Below are 18,174 nucleotides of genomic sequence, written 5' to 3'. Positions count from 1 at the left end.
CCTCACATGATTATCTGGGCACTTTCACTTTTCCATATATAGGAGCAGCCCAGGGACTGACAGATCAGGCTAGGTAGGGATACAGACTTCAGGCACATGCATACTCCTTGCATGCATGCACAGATACAAGCCCATGCTGAATTCACACGCTGAAATTCAAGTTAGTGTTACAGGTAGTAAGTGAAGACGGTGACAGTCCTGCTAATAAAGAACCTTCACCTTTAACAGAAGGCACTAAAAGTAGAACTCTTCAACCACATTTTAAAATAATCCACCTGGAAAAGCATCACAACCATGAATGGGCCAGTGGATGGTTTATGTGATTACACGCTGGATGATGAAGGGGCTTTCATGTTCACATCGGAGTCAGTAGGAGAAGGACATCCAGGTAAGAAGCCCACTGTGGCAAATACATAAAAGAAAAAGTATTTTCATTTTAACATTTTAAAAGCCTGAAGAAGTCTTAAAAAGAAGTTTTAGAAGCCTGAGGAAGTTTTAAAAGCCTGTTGTTAGTCTTATAGAAAGTCTTTGTAACAGTGATTTTTACATTATTTCCATTGGACCTTTTCTACATAGTGTATAAAACTGCTATAGCCAGCAGTAACTGCTATAACTAGAGAACTGCTACAACTAGGGTGCTTCCAACAGGACTTCATGTGCCTTTGCTGGGTGTGGGTTACAGTGGGGAGGGCAGTGGGGTTCATGGTTGCTACTCCTTCCTTATCATCTGATTTTTTTTTTTTCAGTAACACTGTGGAGACACTACTGTATCTGACGGTTCTGTATCTCTGATAGACTAGAATTTCACATATGGATAAGAGTGCATAGCTTGCTTCTCAAGTTCCATATCCTTAGGGGTCCTGTGAAACTGCCTTATATATGCTATGCTCTAAAACTGTCACCTATGACAGGAATATCTATGAGCAGGCTATTTTAAAGCATTTAAAAATCAGTGGTCCCACCAGCTGCATGTGGCAAAGTCACTGATAGATTTCCCCCCATTTCATCATCTGTGTATAAATGCAACGTATGGAATTGCTTAAGCAAATAGCAGACAGTTATTTGCTAAAATTTATGTATGGTCAGCAGAGCTGAGTTTGATTTTATAGAAAACAAATATTCATCTACCCTAAGCATGTACCTTTTGTCAACAAGTGTTCCCCCAAATGAATCCAAGGGACAATAAACTCTTTGATGTCCTGAAAAGCGTATTTATTTTAGAACGCAATTTGGCATCCTGTACTTTGTGCAAGGTTTTTTTTCAGATATGTACTCAGGTAATGTAAGTAAAGCATAAATGGTGGATGACATAGAGAACAAAAAGATCAGAAGCGAGAATTTTATATCGATAATTCTGGTAGTCCTCTATAATATTAATTATTAGTGGTAGGTCAAATCCATGGCTGATGCAATTGAGTCCATTGCTGTCAATTTCAAGGCAGCTACGTCAGGTTAAGCCAGTTGGGGTTCTTTCTGATGTAACACCATCAAAAAATGACAACCATATTCAGTCCTTGGGACATAGGTCCCGTCTCAAATTTGTGTATAATTACATCCAGCAGCTGTAGAACAACATAGTTTCATGGAAAAATAACATTATCCCGTAAGGTGATTTTAAATTGAACAATGATATTTCTGAAGATGACAGGTCACAACTGATACTGCTCTCATCGTTTTCTAATCCCCTTGGGGCAACAATAGATAAGTCTCAGAACAGGAAGAGATGTAATCCAACTTAGTCCCCAGGTTTAGCTTTGTCCCTTAGTTTCCTTTTCTTAACCAGTTCTCTTTTTGTTTTGTTTCTTGTTTTAGAATTTGACCTACTTTTCAGTTGTTATTCACATTGCCTTCTTTATTTCCAAAAACCCTATTGGCTCTCAGTAAGCCTTCTTTTAAGTCCTGTTAGCATTGTCCATCTCTGAAATGGATGTACATTTGAGAAAATGTTATCACTTGTTAGATTTGTATGCAGCATCTCATCTGGCAGAGCATGCCAGATCTCCGGGTATTTTGAGATTTATAGACCCAAGAGATTGGTTGAAGGAGTGGAAAGTTGAAATTTATTGGACTTTTTCAATTCTGTGATGCTTGTATTTTTCTAAGCAACATAGGTCTTGATATAGAATACTGAAAACCCAAGCACCCATGACAAAAGAAAGAACCAAATGAAGTGAGAATAGGATGACAGTAAATAACTCTGGGTGGTCCTGCAAATTCTTTTTCCTGAACACAATCCGGCAATAGGTCTTAATGGTCTCATAGACGTGTCTAGTTTCTGACAGCAAATTGTCGTTTACTTCCTGGCCAAACCACCTTTTTCCTGGCTATGGTTTTACTCTAAAAGTGTAGACATGCCATTAGCTTTTTATCACCCAGGAAAATCTTGGCTGTTTCTTAAAACTGGGGCCAGCGTCTGAGGCTTGGGCTAGTTGGGCTTTTGATGTTATCAGTAGCGCTAAACTTCTATTGTGAGTTTTGAGCTCCTCTGTTTCATATCAAATGGATAATTTGCGTGTTCTTGATTACTTCCCTTCTGTATGTGATAGTATAATTTTGCTAGAGGGCATTATGTGAAGTAAAGATCCTGAACCAGATCCTTGTCTGGTGGAAATTTGAATTGTTCTGATTATATTAGTTGAGGATTGAATGCACTCGTGTAGTCTTCCTTCATAATAAACAAAGCAGGGGAAATTACATACTTATTTATTTGAGTATATAAAGCTGCCTTATATCTGTGCAGTACTTTAAAGCTTTGTGTAATTAAGAAGCTCAGATTCCATAGAAGCAAGTAATAGCTGGCAATAATTATCATATAGGCGTTACCAATGCTCTCCAAAGAAACCCAGAGAACTCTGTTTATCCCATCTTCTCAGTCCCACTTCTTCAAAACAATGTGGGTATAAAGTTTTGGACTCCCTTCCAGAAGGTCTTTAAACTTGGCGTTTAGTAGGGTGAATTCCAATCTCTCGGAAGATTTACATATAACCTCCTTCTTTTTAATATAATAAAAACACATGAATAACACGTTTTTTTTCTTAGCTTTTTTTTTTTTTTTGGTCATTGTTCCATTTTGCTTCATCCAGAAATGTCTGTCCATGCTGCACAGTGGTTTCATTGTGCTTTGAAAGACATTGTGTGTTACTCTGACCCACAATGTCTTAGAGGTGCCAAACTGCTTAGAATTAATTCCTTCCCCTTTCTGGTGTGGCATCAGGTGGACTTCCCTGCAAACCGAATGTCATTCAGTTTTCCAGTAAGTATCAAGGAATCTCTTTTAAAATATGGGAAAAAAACATCTGCTAAAAGCACCTTCAGACTTTCAACTATGTTAAAAACATGCTTGTCTTCTGGATGTCCACAGAAGAAAAATTACACCCACACACCCCCAAGAAAACAAACCAGAACAAAAAACAAAAACAGAATATGCAGATCTTCCCAGCCAGTTGATGCTTGCATGTCTGATGTCTAACATTATATATACTTAATATATGTAATTGTTCTGTAAACTGCACAAAGAGAACATGTAAGATAAGCTGTTTAAACAGTGCAGTGTTAACACTGAAGTGCCACTGCCATTTTCAATTAGCACTCCTGAAGAGTGCTTTTAAATAGCAGTCCTTTTAAATAGGAAAAATGTAATACAGCACAATTCAGCTATATGAAGTCCTTCCAGTGAAACTTTTTTTGTTTGGAATGTTTATTTTTCGATGAAGTGTTCAAGATAAGTATCTATGTTTATTAACGGTTCATTTTTCATAAGAAAACTGAGAATTGCTCAGTTTCTCATATTTTGAGTGCATAATTTCACCTCCAAGTGCTGTTGACATAAATAAGGTATCCTTAAAAATAGTGCTACCCAAAGTGATTTTGATCACAGGTTTTTAAGAAAATAAACTTTACCTTTTGAAATGTTTAATGTTTATTATATTTACTGCACGATCAAAGCCAGAAGTGTGGTAGTACCTGTTTGCGGTTTCAAAGGGTGGAGCTTTTTGAATTAAATTTTTGGTTGCTACTGTTGTTCATAGATTTTATTTTTGATGAATGTGTGGGGAGATCCCAAGAACTTGCAGATATAACTGATTTTAGTTACAGAACATATAATTTTTAAGGATATAGCACTACTAACTGTTATGCTCTTAATGTAGTCTAGATTCACATAATAAACCTACAACCAACTATGCAGAAAGATGCTTGAAGATCCTCCTAATTTGTGGAGATCACCTTTGTTGTTGAATACCTCCTTTACTTCATAATTTGACAACTGGGCATTTTAATAGGGTTTATCATCAGCTCTCCTAGACTCATTCATTCCTTTTATAGTTAGCAGGAGCAAGTTTTATGGCCAGTTGGCATGTCTGCCATAAGGCTAGCTCTGTGGCATGGTTGGATTTCTTAATAAGAATTGATGGTTTTCTAATACTTTCCTGTTCGTTCAAGAAATCCTTAGACTAGACATTGCTTTTTCAATATTTATCTTACTGGATAGTAATTCACTTTGTAAGGATATGCATGAACTGCATTCTTACCTATTGTAATCAATGTTTTAGATGATAATGCCTCACCAGAAGTTATCCCTTATGCCTTCCCTGTGTTTTTTCTATTTTTTTTTTTTTTAAAGATAATAATAGACAGGCATATTCTGTCATATGTAGCAGCTATGAGAGAAATGGGACAGTTGAGATGAGGAATTTAAATAACAGAATGAAAGGCGCACAAAGCCTGCTAAGTATTGCTAAATATAGAAATGCCTGGTTTTATTTTCTATTAGAGACCTTTCCTAATAGACAGACCTTCAATATGATGCGTTAAGCAGCTGATCATCCTTCTAGATTTTTCTTTCTGGTTTTGATATTTGTGTCTGTATTTGTCAACAAAGGTGTCTAGTTGCACCAGGATTCAGATCTTGCACCAGCAATCAGATCATGCATGAATTATCAAACTCATTTGTCTGAGCCTATTTTAATCCAAATTGGTTATTTTCAGTGATTGAAATTGTCACATAGATTTTAAAGACCAGAAGGTCTTCTGATATATAATCCAGACTGAACTTTATACGCAAGTAATGAAATTTCATGTAAGAATTCTTCAAACATATTATTAAACTATGGCTGAGTTTCATTCTTACTTTTAAAAAGATTTCAAAAGTAAGTTTTGAAGGAATAAGGGATCCTTCAGAATTCTAGATGGATTTGACTTTTTGAATCTTCATCTTTCTCTCTTTATTTTCAAGCTATCAAGTGTAGTTACATTATTGCCCATCAGACAGAAACTTTTCCCTCAGTATACTATCTTTCAGGTTTTTAGAGACTGTGACCCAGTACTGTTATTTCCTCAAGTAGGTTACCTTTCCTTCAGCCTTTCAAAACTAGATTGATCTTGATTAATTTCATCCTTTAAGGCACACTTTTCTGATTTTGAGATGTTTTTCTCAGTCTGTCCTAAAAACCTCCCAATAGCTTCTTATAAGTCCCCTTCAAATAAGGGGGCTTATAAAAAAGGTGGGAAGCAACTCTTTGCTCAATCGAATAATGACAGGATGAAGGGGAAAGGTTTCAAACTAAAAGAGGGGGGATTTAGATTGGAGGTTAGGAGGGAATTCTTCACTCAGAGGGTGGTGAGGCACTGGAACAGGTTGCCCAGAGAGGTTGTGGATGCCCCATCCCTGGAGGTGTTCAAGACCAGAGGTTAGATGAGGCCCTGAGCAACATGATCTAGTGGGTGGCATCCCTGCCTATGGCAGGGGGGGTGGAACTAGATGATCATTGAGGTCCCTTCCAACCCAAGCCATTCTATGATTCCATGATCTTTAAATACCACCACCAAAATTCCTGGAGCAGTCTCGCTGATTCTATTATATGAAGATAATTCCATTTTTGTGGCTGACTCCTCATCTGGCTTACTATCATGAGCTTCTCAGAGTAACACTTCGCTAAGATAAGAGTCTCCAATTCTGTGAAAGTAGACTATATTCTTTGTTCTCAAATGTTTGATGTGCTATTTCGTTGTGAGGGAAACAGAAAAGCTGCCTTTTTTTTTTTTTTTTAACCAATAACATGAAGTAGTGTAGATACTAATGATGTACTTCGTGAAAAAAAAAAAAAAGGCATGAAAACATCTTGCTACATGCACTTGCTGATTTTACTGCCTACTAATGCTCCCTTGAGACATTTTCAGGGAAGTTTTAGTTAAGAAATTAATTTCAACCTGCAAAATCTACGTAGGGTTCTTTGTACTGGATAGGCGCCATAAAGAAGAATGGGGACAAATTAGTAATGGGATTACTTGTGTTCCTCTTGAGTGCTTTGGAAAGTCTGCATATAATAAATGTTATATTACATACAGGCAACTTTTACTAGTATGGGACATTGACATCTAATGCAGACGAGACATGCTTCATGTAGGACAAGAACAGGATAAATTTTTTTATGCCATAGAAACTTTGCATGATGAAAAAAGACTGTACAGCAGTCTTAATCACTTGGAGTTTACTGCAGGGCATTGGACATGCACTAAGAAGGTCATCCTGTCCCAGTTGCTCTGCTGTCCCACCCAGGTAATCAAAACTTATGTATTTTCATCTTTTTTTTTTTTTTTTTTGCTTTTCTGCTTGAAAATATGGCTTTATTGTCTAGTACAAAATTGAAAATGTGAAGAGAGCAAGCAGAGATACATTTTAATCAAAGTCCTGCTACCTTTGTCCCCAGTCTTGCTAAACAAGGTTCGTTTGGAATTCCAACTAAATTGCAAGAATGATATCTGATTCCTGTTTGGTAATAATTGTCCCAAATTTAGTAATCCACAGACAGTCCTTGTGAGGCTGAATGTTCCACTGCAGGCTACATTTGCTAAACATATTTTGTGTTCATTCTTTTCATATCAAAGTGGTTAATATAGGAGATGAGTGTCAGAGTCAGATTAGTTATCTAGTTTCTGATTTTGTCCCTCTTATCTAAATGTACACCTTCCTTATGAGATACCAGAGAATTTATTTTGACTTGAGATTAAATGTAGAAAAACTCAAATGCCATAAACATGGCTTTCCAACAGATTGGGTTGCAAATGGCAAAGAAGATGTTTATTTTGCCACACAGCATGTTATGGCAACACCTAAACATTGTATGCAATAATAGACATTTTTTTTTAGAAGAACAGAATTAAAATATGTAAGAAATATTACAATTTTTAGGTGATATGCATTGTTATGGATGCTGCTCTTTTGTGTTCATTAGATTAGCTACATTATTTGATAAAGATTCATTATTCATTAAAAAGGTAAGAAGAAGAAAAAAAAAAAGAAACAGAAAAGATAAACCTGAGATGAAACCTTTGTAGTTGGAATGTCACTGAGGATATACTCAACATTTACCTCAGGCAGACATTAGTTGGTAGCCCCTTCTTGTTTCCGTATTTGCTCCTCACTCACCCATCTCAAGTGGGATGCAGAGATTAAGAGCAGATGACATTGCAGGATGGTGGGAAGCAGTGAGAAGAAGCAAACCTGAAACAGGTGCTTGACACTGAGCTGTGTATAATGTGTAGTGATTTAAACTATTAATCAGGCTTTATCAGCTGTGTAACTCAGGTACAGTCTAACTTTCTGCTGGGGAGATGGAAGTTAGTGGTGGAATATTACCTTCTTGTTAGCATACTGCTGTGGCAGACAAGGAGAAGGCAAGGAGTAGAACGTTACCTCAGCCTCTCAGGTAATTCTATGCATAACATACTTGTTTCACACTGATGTGCAGAAAATTACAGGTGAGGTTGTAGTCAGTTTACACCAATAAGTAAAAGTTTCATCTATCTATTGGTTTTGCTTGCAGGATGTTGCATGTGACTTTTTTATCTAGTTTGCTTAAATACTTCAGTAGTAAGCAATAAAAGAATTCCTTACTAAAGCACTTACCTACTCAAATGGATGCAAACAGTCTACATTTTGTATTAAGTACCCTGGTTTGAATAACAACTTTGATGTCTTGCAGATAAAATCTGTGATCAAATCAGTGATGCTGTACTAGATGCCCATCTCAAGCAGGACCCAAACGCCAAGGTTGCTTGTGGTAAGTTGTTTGCTCGTTTGCTTTAAGTCATTACCCAGTCACTGTTCTTTTATTTTTGATATATGTGCAGAGAGCATGAAGGTGTCATGTGCTAACTCATTTTACTCTCAAAAAATATGTAAAAATTAAAAGTCTTCAAGAGAAGGAGAGACAAGAAGGAACAGAAGTTTTTACAAAGGCTGAAGCCTGGGCAGGTAGCAGAAGGATAAAATACTACAAAAGGACAGACAAGATTGTTGATTTTGTGTGTTGACTGAATATTCTGAGAAACAGATTGTATTTCATCATGGTGGATTTTTTAAAGAGTATTTGTATGTTGTTAAAAAGTACATTTTGTATGTTGTTGAAAAGTACATTTACTATATTTAATAAAGTCCTCATTTTTCAGTGTTAGACCCTGTAACTGCTTGTTTTCTTGATACCTCTTCAGACAGAGTTGTACCATCAACCCTCAGCTCATTTTCCAAGTTCATTTAACTAAACCCCATCGTCAAATTCTTCCTCCTTGGACTGGAGGCATGTTTTCAAAATAGATAATCACTGGAGAATTATTTAGCCTCAGAATATATCTTAGAGTGATTAAAGATTAAGTGGATTTAAAAATCACAGTTTAATACTACATTTCCCTAAACGACTCTGCATATCACTGAATCATGAAAGAAATTGGTTGTGGAAGGAGCTAGTATTGCCAAAGATATGACTAAAAAGTACGAATACTGTATATATCCAGTATATTTCTCTAAATCACCATCATCACAAACGTAGTTGTTTGTCTTAGTGGGCTGGTTATTCTGCTACTTTAATCCTGTTTCCATCTCCCTTTTCAGAGACAGTATGTAAAACAGGGATGGTGTTGCTCTGTGGGGAGATCACATCTCTTGCTATTGTGGATTATCAACGAGTTGTCCGAGATGCAATTAGACACATTGGCTATGACGATTCAGCTAAAGGTTGGTGGAAAATCTTAAGAACTCCTTGAAGAGCAAGCAATAGGCAACTGCAGACCAGGTCTGTCAGCACTTCCATAAGTGGGCTTTAGTAAGCCTGATAAAAACTGAATATCCTGTGTGAAAGCTGCTTATGTGGTGCTACGTGATACGCTTTCTGGCTTTATCCCTGTAAGTAGAAAAAAACATCATATATTAGTTAAAACTGAAAAGGAGAAGGCAGAATCCACTTTTATCCATGAACGTGAGCCACAGAATCTACCACTAACCCAAACCTGGGAGAACATGAATCTGTTATTTGGCAAGCTGATTAATGCATTTTGGTCAGAAAGAGAGGGACGAAGAAACTTAGTTCATTTTGTTTTATCATTACGTATTTGAACTGCAGTAGCATCCAGAATTTTCAGGCAGAGAGCAGGTATTCACTGTACAAGGTTCTCTATTAGCTCTGAACAAACTCCTAGGCTGAGCAGTCCAGGTCAGGTTTGTGCGTTGTATAAATGACAGAAAAGACAAAATGATTTATATATCAGACACATTCCATCATCTGATTTGCCATGTATCTCTTTATACACTATGGGTGTTCCAAAGATGCTGTTAACAATAATTACATCTTTTAAGGGCTTTTATTTAAAAACAGTTTTTTCCTGCAATCCTTCAATAGCTATCAAATTTCCAGGGAGAATGTAGTGGGAGAATATTACAGCAACACATCTGCAAGTTACCTCTATTATGACATAGCAGCAGGGCTTTCAGAACATACTGTCAAATCCATTACTTTGTAAATCTGATTTTTACCTTAACAGCCTAATGATAAGGGCAGATGCAGTGACCCAGTAAAAAACACCTGCTATGCAGAAGTACACAAAAGGGTAAACCAATTGCACACAGACATATTGTTTACTTCTCTATTTAGCCTACTTAAAAGAGGGTGATGAGGATTCTTCAAATGGATCATACGCATATGGACGTGTATGTATGTTTTATTGGATGAACATGAGTTTAGTTAGCAGTTAGCAGTAGTTACAGTTTTAGAAAATGCTGGATTTGGAGAGATGCAAATTACTCTTGATATACCTAGTGAAAGGTGGAAAATTTTGCCACAATCATATGCAAGTCTTTGAATTTATTTTTTAAATCTTCCTTTTGGTCTTTGAAATTAATGTGAAGTCATTTCCTACTTCCAGATTTTCTGTGAGACTCAAATCCTATTTTTTTTTTCTCTGTCTATGGCTCTCACACGAATTCCCATAAGAGATTTAGGTTCTTACTCTACATGTATTACAAATAATGTATCAGGGAGCAGATCGTTCAGTTGCTGTAAACATCAGCTCATAAGAATTTGTAAAAAAAGGCTTTCAACATTGTTTATTTAGGACAGGCTCCCAAAGAGTCAATTTTTTTAAAAACTAGTTTTCTCCAGTTAGCATTTCCTAACCTGAGTTGGCTTGCCAATAGGGTGCCAATGCAAGAGAAAACAAACAGTAACAATCAATAAAGGCGACCCTGTATACCCTATCACCTCCTCAAAAGAATGAAAGTGTTGTATTGACAACAATTTAACAAGAAATAGTAGTTAGGTTGTGAATTCTGGATGTGGTATCCTTCAGAATGAAAAATGTGTTGTATGGTTACATATTACTTTCCTTAATTGTAACAGAAGAAAATAATTTGCCACTGTTCTTTTTTCTAAATAGGCTTTGACTACAAGACTTGTAATGTTTTAGTGGCACTGGAACAGCAGTCACCTGATATTGCCCAGGGCGTTCATCTGCACAGGGATGAAGAAGATGTTGGTGCTGGAGATCAGGTACACATGACATCACACCTGAAACATTAAAGCTGTTTGAATGGAAAGAGCTTACCCCATATCATTGCCCAGTTTTCTAAAACAAAGCCCATCTGAAGATTTGCACACTTCCATCTTGGGCTAGCCCAGAATAAAAAACATATCTTTATTAAAACAGTTGGAAGTTGTTTGAAGGCAGGCTTTTAAGTGGTGTTTGTCATGGTACTCCACAGAAGTCAGGAGAGCTCTGTCAGTTTGTACTAGCTCGGAATGTGTCCTTCAGAAATTAACAATTTTTTTTTGCTTATGTTTTTCATGTTTTTGTTAAGGAGTTTTAGATTCCTCAGACCATTCATCTTGCAGCCCGATTTGTTTTGTACGATGGAATAAACAAAAGATCTTACCGCTTTCACAGAGCTCTTGAGATTTTACACAGCAAAAAATTAGGCGATGCTTCAACTGTCTGCAGCATTAGTACAATGAAGGCAAATATGCCAGAGTACTTTTAATTCTCCTTTATTTCCCAGAGGCAGAGATCTGTTTTATTATAGTAGGTGTTCCACATAATTAAGGCTGTCCAAGCTGTGTTTCTGTGAGCTAAATAACACATGTAGATAATTACTGTGTGTTCCCAAGAGAAAGATGCTAACATAAAAACTCCATAACCTGACTGATGCCTGTATGAATGAGTTTAACATTTACAGTAGTTATCATTAGTAGTAATATCTAGTTTATAACAATGCTTTTGAGAACCATAAATGGAGATATCAGAGTCCAGGAGCCAAGCTAATATTGTTCAAATAACCCTTGAGGACTAAATTAAAATGTTTTTATGCTGTCATGGGGACATAATACTACATAAGATGAAAAGACACCTGACTTTCTTTGGCACTTTCATGGTCTCCCTTCCTGTTGAATATCTACCTCTCTTTATCATTTTTACATCACAACATATGCTGGGTGAGAAGAAAGAAAATCCTACTAAGTGCTTAACAGATGATAATGTGATGCAGGGAATGTGACTGCATAATAGTAGAAGCTGTGACTAGAAGCATGCGGTATTGCAAATCTCAGGCAGGTACCTTAACTGTTGAATAGTACTTCTTTTATGCAACATCCAAATTCCATTCCACTGAAATGTCAGATGTGAGCTGCAGTAGAAGTTAGCGGCAGTATTCATACATAAAAGCCTCTACAACCTTTCCAGACCAGGAAGAACACCTTTTGTATGACAGAATAGCCCTGATATTGTTTTGCTCAAACAGATCTTTTCTTGATGAAACTTTTTTCAGAGAAACTTCTCAGTCTTTGTCCACATTTCTAGCCCAACATGGAAATGTTCAGGCCCTCAGTAAAAAATTCTTGGAATGCGGTTTGGTTCTCATTACACTGTAGCATGCTGGAGCCTGATCCCAGTTTAGGCTTCTTGGACTGTAATGTAAAAAGTAGAAAGTAAACCTGAGGGTACTGTTTACTTTTTGTTTCAGATGAAATCTCATAGCCTTTGGTTGTGGTGCTTTTTAACAGTAATTGAAGTATCTCTTCTCCTCCTATAGGGTTTGATGTTTGGTTATGCAACGGATGAGACAGAGGAATGTATGCCTCTAACAATTATTCTTGCTCATAAACTGAATGCCAGGTTAGCAGAGCTGAGGCGCAATGGAGAGCTTCCTTGGCTGAGGCCTGACTCTAAGACACAGGTAAATATTGCCATCATGCTGGTTTCTCTCTTTTACCAACAGAGTAGAAATCCAGTCACTTATGGATAGTCCAGGTCATTGAAAACTATCACTTTTTACTTTTGCAAAATGTTATATGTTTTTAAAGAAAAAATCAATGGTGTTTAGAGTATCAGGATTGCTACTGTATAAGCTACAAGTAGCAGATAAAGAACTTGAAGACTTATGATAGTCTCTTTGACTGTTGGAAAATGGTTAACCTGTATCAGAGTGCTAGATACATTAACCATATATGGGTGATGGAATATTTAACCCTTTAGATCTAAATGCTCGGTGCTGGTTGAAAAAGTGACAGGAAATTTGAAGGATTTATTTGTATTTAGGGATTTAGACTGGCCTTTTTTGAAGATGCACTAAGAATGTAAATTTTTGAGGCTTGGGAGTTTAGCTAGAAATCCCAACCGAAAGGCGCATTGTGGACAGTTTCATAGAAAACCAAATTGTCAATATTGGGTCTTTTTTTCCTCACCACTGCAAAAATGAAGAATGAAGAAGTAGGGTTCATCCCATGGCAACAAGGTGGGCAGTGATCATTATAATATCAACATTGACATTCTGCTGCAGTTTTTCTCATGGAATAGCATAGCATGAGGTTTGATGTATATGTAGCTACAATTTATGATAACTTTGGATTGCCTTTTTTTCCCCCCCCTTCTCCCTGCTCTATTCAGGTCACTGTTCAGTATATCCAGGAGAATGGAGCAGTCATCCCAGTGCGCGTTCATACCATTGTGATATCCGTACAACATGATGAAACCATTTCTCTGGAGAATATGCGCAAAACCCTTAAGGATCGTGTAATTCAAGCTGTTGTCCCTGCAAAATACTTGGATGAGAGAACTATTTATCACCTTCAGCCTAGTGGACGTTTTGTTATTGGAGGACCTCAGGTTTGTATCATATTATTTTGTTGTTTTTATCAGCTTGTCATTGTCAGTGGGTGTGTGCCTTAACAGAAATGCTCAGCTCGTCTGGCACATCAGTCCTAAGTTGTGAGAAGCAACCAGCTTATCCCTATAATTTTGTGTGTCATTGGTATTCTAGACTATGGACAAATGGAAAGCCAAACTTGAGCTGTAACTTCTAGAAAATCAACCTGTGGCAATCATGGCTGCATGCCAAGCAGAAGGCTACACATACGAAATTCTTCAGCTGTGCACTGAATTGCACCCATTAAAAAATGCAAGGCTTTGAGGTGTGCACTAAACTGCACAAATTTTAAAATATAGTATAATTACCTGTAAGTCAACCAGCAATACCTTTCCTACTCTTGTGGTGGAACTGTATTGCTTATGTTTGCATGTACAAACATAGGCATGTTGCAGCGTATGTCTGCAGCTTTTTAAGCCTGGGATAAGTTTCCTTAGTGTGGGTCAATCTGCTTGTGTGTCCATGGCCTTACAGCCGCTATCATCACCGGACTTGCACAATTTACGATGTGTTGCAGCAATCAGAAAATTACTGTTTCTTTCCTTGTCTGTTATGTCTTGAACTTTCTGAGTACCACTAAGTTTTATTTTTAATAAAGCAAGCTATGGAAGGCTGTCTTAAACTGCAGCTCCATTCATCTAAGGAAGACGTGTACCTCACTTGGGGATTTTCACCTTATGTTTCCAAGCATAGTAGCCCCTTGAATTCTGGCTGTGCCATAGTCAGTCATTTTGCTGCTATCACCATTTTCCCAAAAGCAACACCTGCTGGTAGTATAAGGACGTCACAACTCATTGCGACAACTCAAGTGACTTCCACACAATTTATTTGTGCTCTTCAGCCCCTTTAAACAGAAATGTGCTTTTTTTCTTTTCACCTGTCCATTTCTCTTCCTCTCACTCACTTCTGCTGTCAAGTCATAAGGGCACACAAGGTATTCCCACTGCACCTGTCTGTGCCATAGTCAGAAATTAAGGTTTGAGTCAAACAGAAGAACCCCAGGAGGACAGGGTCTTTTAGGCAAGCTCAGCTATCTGCAATTCAGATTTTCATCTCACTGTTTTCTTAGCAGAATGGGACAAACAGTGCCAAAGGTTTTATTCTGTGTATATGCTCAGTCTTTCTAAGAAAAACTTTGGCTTTCCACTTGTGTTTGCTATGCAAACATTCCAGCAGTTGAATTTTACTGGCATGATATTCTGTAGAAAAAGAATTTTAAACCTGCCCACACAGGTGGGAACTGAATGTCAAATTTGACTAGGTTTCCATTCACACCAGAACACTTAAGAATTTATTAAATAAGGGGTCAGACAATTAGTCAGGTAGTGATCAGCTAACCAAGATCGAATTAAAATATCAAATACTTATAAGGAGCAATCAAGATAGCTGCGCAGGTGGCTAGAAGGTTGTCTGTGTTTCCTTATTTAATATCTTACAACTTTTGTATATAAGTATCTGTTCTAATGTTTCCTTCTCAGTTACGTTTAACGGCATTTACTCCATACCTGTTCTGTATCGTTTGCATAAAAGTGTAAATATTTTGAAGCTGGAAATGTGTTTTTAGCATATACTTGTATGGCAGTCTCTGTAATGATACTGCACCAGAAGTGCTGAGTGCTAGCCTCCATGTAGTGGTGTATAAGGTAGCACTGGCATACCTTAAATTAAAGAAAAAGACTTAATGTACACACAACTTCAGATTTTGGCCAAAAGATATGAAAGCCTCATCTATTTTTTTTAGCCCAACATAAAATCTCTCAGTGGTTCATATATGGCATGTATTTTGTTAGCAATATTCTGTATTCGGTTTGGTTGTGGTAGATAGATTGCATTTAAACCAAGGCTCCCATATTGTTCCCATATTTTTGAAGCAGGCCCTGAATGCTCTAGCTATCTAGGTGTAAAGCTTTTTGGTTGGCTACCAAACACTAGTCATGAATGGCTTATTTTACGAATCTGGCTTTAAAGAGCATTTATAGCCACTGTTGCAGCTCAGTGAGACGAGTTAATTCCTTCAGCTATCCCACAACAACCTATAAGTGGAGAACTTATATACGCATTGTCTTCTGAGGGCTGCATAGTCTTGTTTGAGAGTTATAATAAAGTGGATTGTAAAATGGCCCAATTCTTTTACTGATTCAGGGTGACGCTGGTGTTACTGGTCGAAAGATCATTGTGGATACTTACGGTGGCTGGGGAGCCCATGGGGGCGGTGCCTTTTCTGGAAAAGACTATACAAAGGTGGACCGATCAGCAGCATATGCAGCCCGTTGGGTGGCCAAGTCCCTTGTGAAAGCTGGGCTCTGTCGCCGTGTTCTGGTTCAGGTATGTTTTGTTCTGAATGTTGGTTTTCTCCAAAAGATAGATCATTTTCAGCTTTACCTTGAACAAATGTCGTACAAGACACTGTACTAGAAGCTGTCTTGCTGTTGGATTTGGGGCTGAAGAAAGAAAGATGTTGATGTGCTTGGTTCAAGACCGCTGTAATGTGGCTAATAGCGCATCGGCTTCTTGAAGCTGGGACATTTTACTTAGCTTTCATTTTATCGGCTGTTTTTCTAGACACTTCCTGAGCCCTTAACCCTCTGACACTTACTGTCATGAACGTGGGATGACTAGATAATGAAGAGGAAATTTGTCCAGAGACATCAGTATTTTCAAAGGTTTCTTTTTTTTTTCTTTTTTTTCTTTTTTTTTCTTTTTTTTTTTTCCTACAAATACAGATTATACAATTATACAATTACAGGACATGAAGCAGAGGCCTTTGGTTTCCTCAGAAGGATCAGGAATGAGTGCTTTGGTCTCTTGCATTCTCTTGCCCAGCAAAGTGCCATACTTGATAATTGCATTGTATTTTTGCTGTAGGTGTCTTATGCCATTGGAGTAGCTCAACCACTGTCCATTTCACTATTCACATACGGAACTTCACAAAGAACAGAGAAAGAACTGCTGGACATTGTGCACAAAAACTTTGATCTTCGGCCTGGAGTCATTGTCAGGTATGGAAACACATATATATGTAAATATCTTGGCGATCACATCTTAGAACTGATTACTTGAAAAACCATTAGATGTTACAATTTAATAATTAGCCTCTTAAGCTAGCATGGAATTGTTCTATGCGCTACAAAAGAGACTTTTTGTCAGACGTCATAGTTGATAGTTTTTATGGATCCACCAGTGTGCCATATCTTTAAAGATGACAGCTGTTTTCCAGTTTCATACACTTTCAGCCTTTGGCCTTATATAGTCTACAGAATTGAAATGAATAATTTTTTTATTCCAAGAATTTTAACTTTGTTGTGAAAAAGAAATATGTTTTGTTTTATGAAAGGAAATAAAGATACTTATTTTCCATTAAAATTCATAATTCTTGTAGCCCTAAAGTACTTCATGTTTAAGTTTTGTTGTCAGTTTATAATTCCTATTTGAACATGTTCACCAGTGTGTTTGCATCTCCAGAAAATGCCTCCTAGATTAAGGGTGTGAAATGGGTATCAACATCAGGATTTTATTGATATATACCATGATTATCATAATGTGAAGAATTTTCTCATCTTTTTTATTATTCACAGGGATTTAGACCTAAAAAAGCCCATTTACCAGAAAACTGCATGTTATGGTCACTTTGGAAGAAATGAATTCTCATGGGAAGTGCCTAAAAAACTTGTATTTTGACACTTGCTCTCTATGTTTAAAAACACCAAGGAAGAGAAGTCCACTAATGTGAGGATGCTTCCAAAAATCAAATCCGACCGCTTTGTATTCAAGAAATGGAATTTTAGATTTTAAATGGAGAGAAAGAAAAGGATATTTTCTTGGAAATTAATTTTTTTAACCCTCAGTGTCTTTCATTATCTAAGATATAAAAGACAGAGTCTTTTTTAATCAGTATAAGACAACAAAATGCAGTTTACTTTTTATTGCTGCTCTGTTGGTTCTTTTGATAAAGGCAAAGTATGACTCAGGTACTCAAACCAATGGCTGAACCTCAAACCTTTCATGGGCAAAGGAAAGGATGACTTTCCCAACTCTGACTAATGGTCAGCAGATCTCTTGCTTCTAATTAGACAGTGGGAAATCCTGGGGTCCAATTTCCTTACTGGAGTTAGCATTGCATGCAACTGGGGGTTGCTTTGATGGGAGAAGGCTGGATGTCACATAACTGTATCTCGGCCTCATCTGTAGAAGATGTTAACATATACATAATATTTAAATCTTCTTCACTGGGTATGTGCTGTTACTGTTGTGTTTCAATTACCTGTGTTTTTGAAACGTGTTCTCCTATAAAACAATCATACAATAAAATGCTCTTTCCTACCACATATGCCTCTTTTTTCCTGTTTTTAATGTTACAGTATAATGGTTGGCTCCACTTAGCCTCTTTTACTCTTGTAGGATTGTAGTTTATTAACAAAATTGAATTTTAGTATATTTTGGAATTGTGATATAAAGTTATTTTTCACTATATGTGATAATTGGTTAGTCTTTCTGATTAATAGAAACTTGGTGAAAATGTATTAGATTTTTAACTCGTATGTTTGCACTTGACAGTATTCTCTCCCTTACTTTTTACTCCCAAATATTAGGTTACGTTTATTGTATTGCTTACTAGGTTTTATGTGATTTTGAAATAAAATAAAGTGAATAGAAATAATTGCAAAAGCATTAAAAAAAAAGTATATTGTGAGGTTAAAATTTGGACCACT

At 37.0% G+C, this 18,174-nt stretch overlaps 1 protein-coding gene across 2 annotated transcripts; it reads left to right on the top strand.

Annotated features, from left to right (window-relative positions):
• Positions 1 to 10: 10 nt before the first annotated feature.
• On the top strand, positions 11 to 17,788 carry MAT1A (methionine adenosyltransferase 1A). 2 transcript variants are annotated; one of them, XM_083843863.1, is made up of 9 exons: positions 11 to 388; positions 7,983 to 8,060; positions 8,888 to 9,010; positions 10,705 to 10,817; positions 12,353 to 12,496; positions 13,207 to 13,425; positions 15,608 to 15,790; positions 16,331 to 16,464; positions 17,041 to 17,788. In XM_083843863.1, exons 1-9 carry the CDS (start codon positions 295 to 297, stop codon positions 17,141 to 17,143), a joined length of 1,191 nt encoding a protein of 396 aa, XP_083699989.1. In that variant the 5' UTR covers positions 11 to 294; the 3' UTR covers positions 17,144 to 17,788. The 2 variants fall into 2 exon arrangements, with proteins under 2 accessions (XP_083699989.1, XP_083699990.1); XM_083843864.1 differs by lacking the exon at positions 11 to 388 and adding an exon at positions 6,503 to 6,556.
• Positions 17,789 to 18,174: the final 386 nt, after the last annotated feature.

The sequence above is a fragment of the Anser anser genome (assembly GCF_964211835.1).
Source record: "Anser anser genome assembly, chromosome: 7".
Lineage (NCBI taxonomy): Eukaryota > Metazoa > Chordata > Aves > Anseriformes > Anatidae > Anser > Anser anser.
Note: the sequence above shows the minus strand (reverse complement) of the source record. Positions and strands in the feature narration are given on the sequence as shown.

Coding starts and splice junctions, on each gene's coding strand:
- MAT1A (XM_083843863.1), top strand. CDS start 295: ATGAATGGGCCAGTGGATGGTTTATGTGATTACACGCTGGATGATGAA. Junction 8,061..8,887: donor AAACGCCAAGGTTGCTTGTG/GTAAGTTGTTTG, acceptor CTCCCTTTTCAG/AGACAGTATGTAAAACAGGG. Junction 9,011..10,704: donor CTATGACGATTCAGCTAAAG/GTTGGTGGAAAA, acceptor TTTTCTAAATAG/GCTTTGACTACAAGACTTGT.